Genomic DNA, 1,888 nt, shown 5'->3' on the forward strand with positions numbered 1-1,888 from the left:
GGCCCGGCACCCGCCTCCCGCCTGGGCGCCGACCCGCCACAGGGAGCTGCAGCGGGGCGGGACGCGCTCAGGCGGGCGCTGTGTTAACACGAAGAGAAAGAGCAACTTAGACAAAGGCTGTGGGGCGCGGGGGCGGGCTGTGGGGCGGGAGGAGGCCCAGCCAGCCTGCTGCAGGACGGCCACAAAGACAGCCTGTCCCCAAGACAGAACCCGCCTTGTTCCAGACGCTGGCGCTGGCCGCCCCGCTGGGCACAGTGCTGCCCTGCCCATGGGAGACCCTCAGCCCGGCCAGGCCTGGCCCTCTCCACCACCGCTCTGTGGGAGCAGACGGGGAGCCTGGGGAGGGGCGTGTGGAGACTGGCTGAACTGCACGGGCCAGGCCCCCCACCCCTGAAGAGGTGCCCTCAAGCCGAGGCCAAAGTGACCCCTTGCCCTGGGCAGCCACCCAGTCCGTGGTCCGCAAAGACAGTCTTGGAGGCCTGAGACTGGACCTGCCTGGCCTCCCGCCGAGACCCACCAGGTGGGGCCCCAGGACTGGGCTTTCCTCACTGCTCCCCACTCCTTTGGGGGAATGGCCGGTCAAGATGGTGGAGATAGGACTGGCCCCACCGCACAGTACAAGGAGGGGCCAGCAGAGGGCGCCAGAGGCCCAGGATGGGCAGATCAACTCAGGTGGCTGCTGGCCAGGTGGTGGGTGGGCCCTGCACATGCACAGGAACCCTCCTGCGCTGGCCTTCAGCCCCACCCCCAGGCCTCCCCCCAGCTGGGAGGAGGCCGCAAGTGCGGACCCCAGTCTGGCCCCTGGAACCCAGTGCTTCCCTGCCTGGGACAGCTGGCCTGGTGCCCATGGCCAGCAGGGCTCAAGTCCCCCCAGGAAGGCCCCAGGCCCTTGAGAGAGCCCTCTGGTCAGGATGAAGGCCCAAGGCCTGCCCCCGCCTGACAGTGCCCATGGCAACACGTCCTCCCCAGGGACAGACACAGCTGCAGGAAACTGGACCTTTAATGCCATGGCCTCGGAGCCCAGCCCATCATTCTGGGCGTGGCCGCACTGTCCAGGGTGCCAGGAACCCCAGCCATCCACTGCCCCACACCACAGGGCTGGACTGGTCTCAGACCAGGGCTTGGCAGACCAGCACTTGGGCGGACACCTAGTCCTGCCCGTGATGGAGTCAGCGGTGTTCTGTGGGGGCCCTCTGGAGACCTGGGTCAGCGGCCTGTCTCGCGCAGAGTCCAGCACAGCCAACTGGGGCTTGGAGGGGCAGGTGAATACAGGGGTGACGAGGTGGGATTCCGGGCTGGGGAAGGGGCAGGACAGGAGGAGGGGGGCTATGCTGGGCTGGCCGCAGCTCTGGCCAGGGTGATGGTCACCAGGCATCGGGTTTGGCTGAGGCTGGCCTACAGGGGCCAGCGGGTGTGGGCTGGGCACTCCTGGGCCGCAGCGGGGCCGGCCCGGCCTTGGGCCCCCACCGCACCCGCTCTCTCCTGCCGGGTGCCAAGTCCACGCGTGGGCGAGCAAACGTCGCAGGCGGGGCAGGTGCGCGGCCGCAGCTAGCCGTCTTCTTCCTGCCTCTGGTTCTTGCACTGGAACTTGCTCATCAGCTCCTCCAGCTCCGACCCGCCGGGGGCCTTCTAGAGAGGGGGCGCGGTCAGGCCCTGCGCGCAGGCCGAGGGCCGGGCGCGGGCGGGGCGCGCTTACCTCCAGCATGGCCTTTTGCACAGTGAGCTGGCTGTACACGCGGACGCCCTCCTCCCCGCACACCTTCTTCAGCTCGTCCTTGTTGAGCGAGAAAAGCTGGGGCCCCGTGAGGATCCCCAGGTGCTCCACGATCCTGGCGGGGAGGGGCCAGAGCTGCTGCGTCGGGACGGTAGCCCGGCCCCGCCCCCGCCC

The 1,888-nt window shown here is 69.3% G+C and overlaps 1 protein-coding gene across 1 annotated transcript in view; it reads right to left on the reverse strand.

Annotated features, from left to right (window-relative positions):
* Window positions 1-912: 912 nt before the first annotated feature.
* Window positions 913-1,888, reverse strand: part of EPS8L2 (EPS8-like 2) — a 26,154-nt gene continuing 25,178 nt past the window's right edge. Inside the window, exons 17-18 of the mRNA XM_012734346.1 lie at window positions 1,697-1,852; window positions 913-1,629 (exon numbers count right to left, since the gene is read on the reverse strand). Of these exons, the coding sequence (XP_012589800.1) occupies window positions 1,549-1,629; window positions 1,697-1,852 (237 nt within the window). The 3' untranslated portion in view covers window positions 913-1,548. The remainder of the gene's footprint in view (window positions 1,630-1,696; window positions 1,853-1,888) is intronic.

This window comes from Condylura cristata, unplaced genomic scaffold (genome assembly GCF_000260355.1).
Source record: "Condylura cristata isolate star-nosed mole 26May11 unplaced genomic scaffold, ConCri1.0 scaffold00054, whole genome shotgun sequence".
Taxonomy (NCBI): domain Eukaryota; kingdom Metazoa; phylum Chordata; class Mammalia; order Eulipotyphla; family Talpidae; genus Condylura; species Condylura cristata.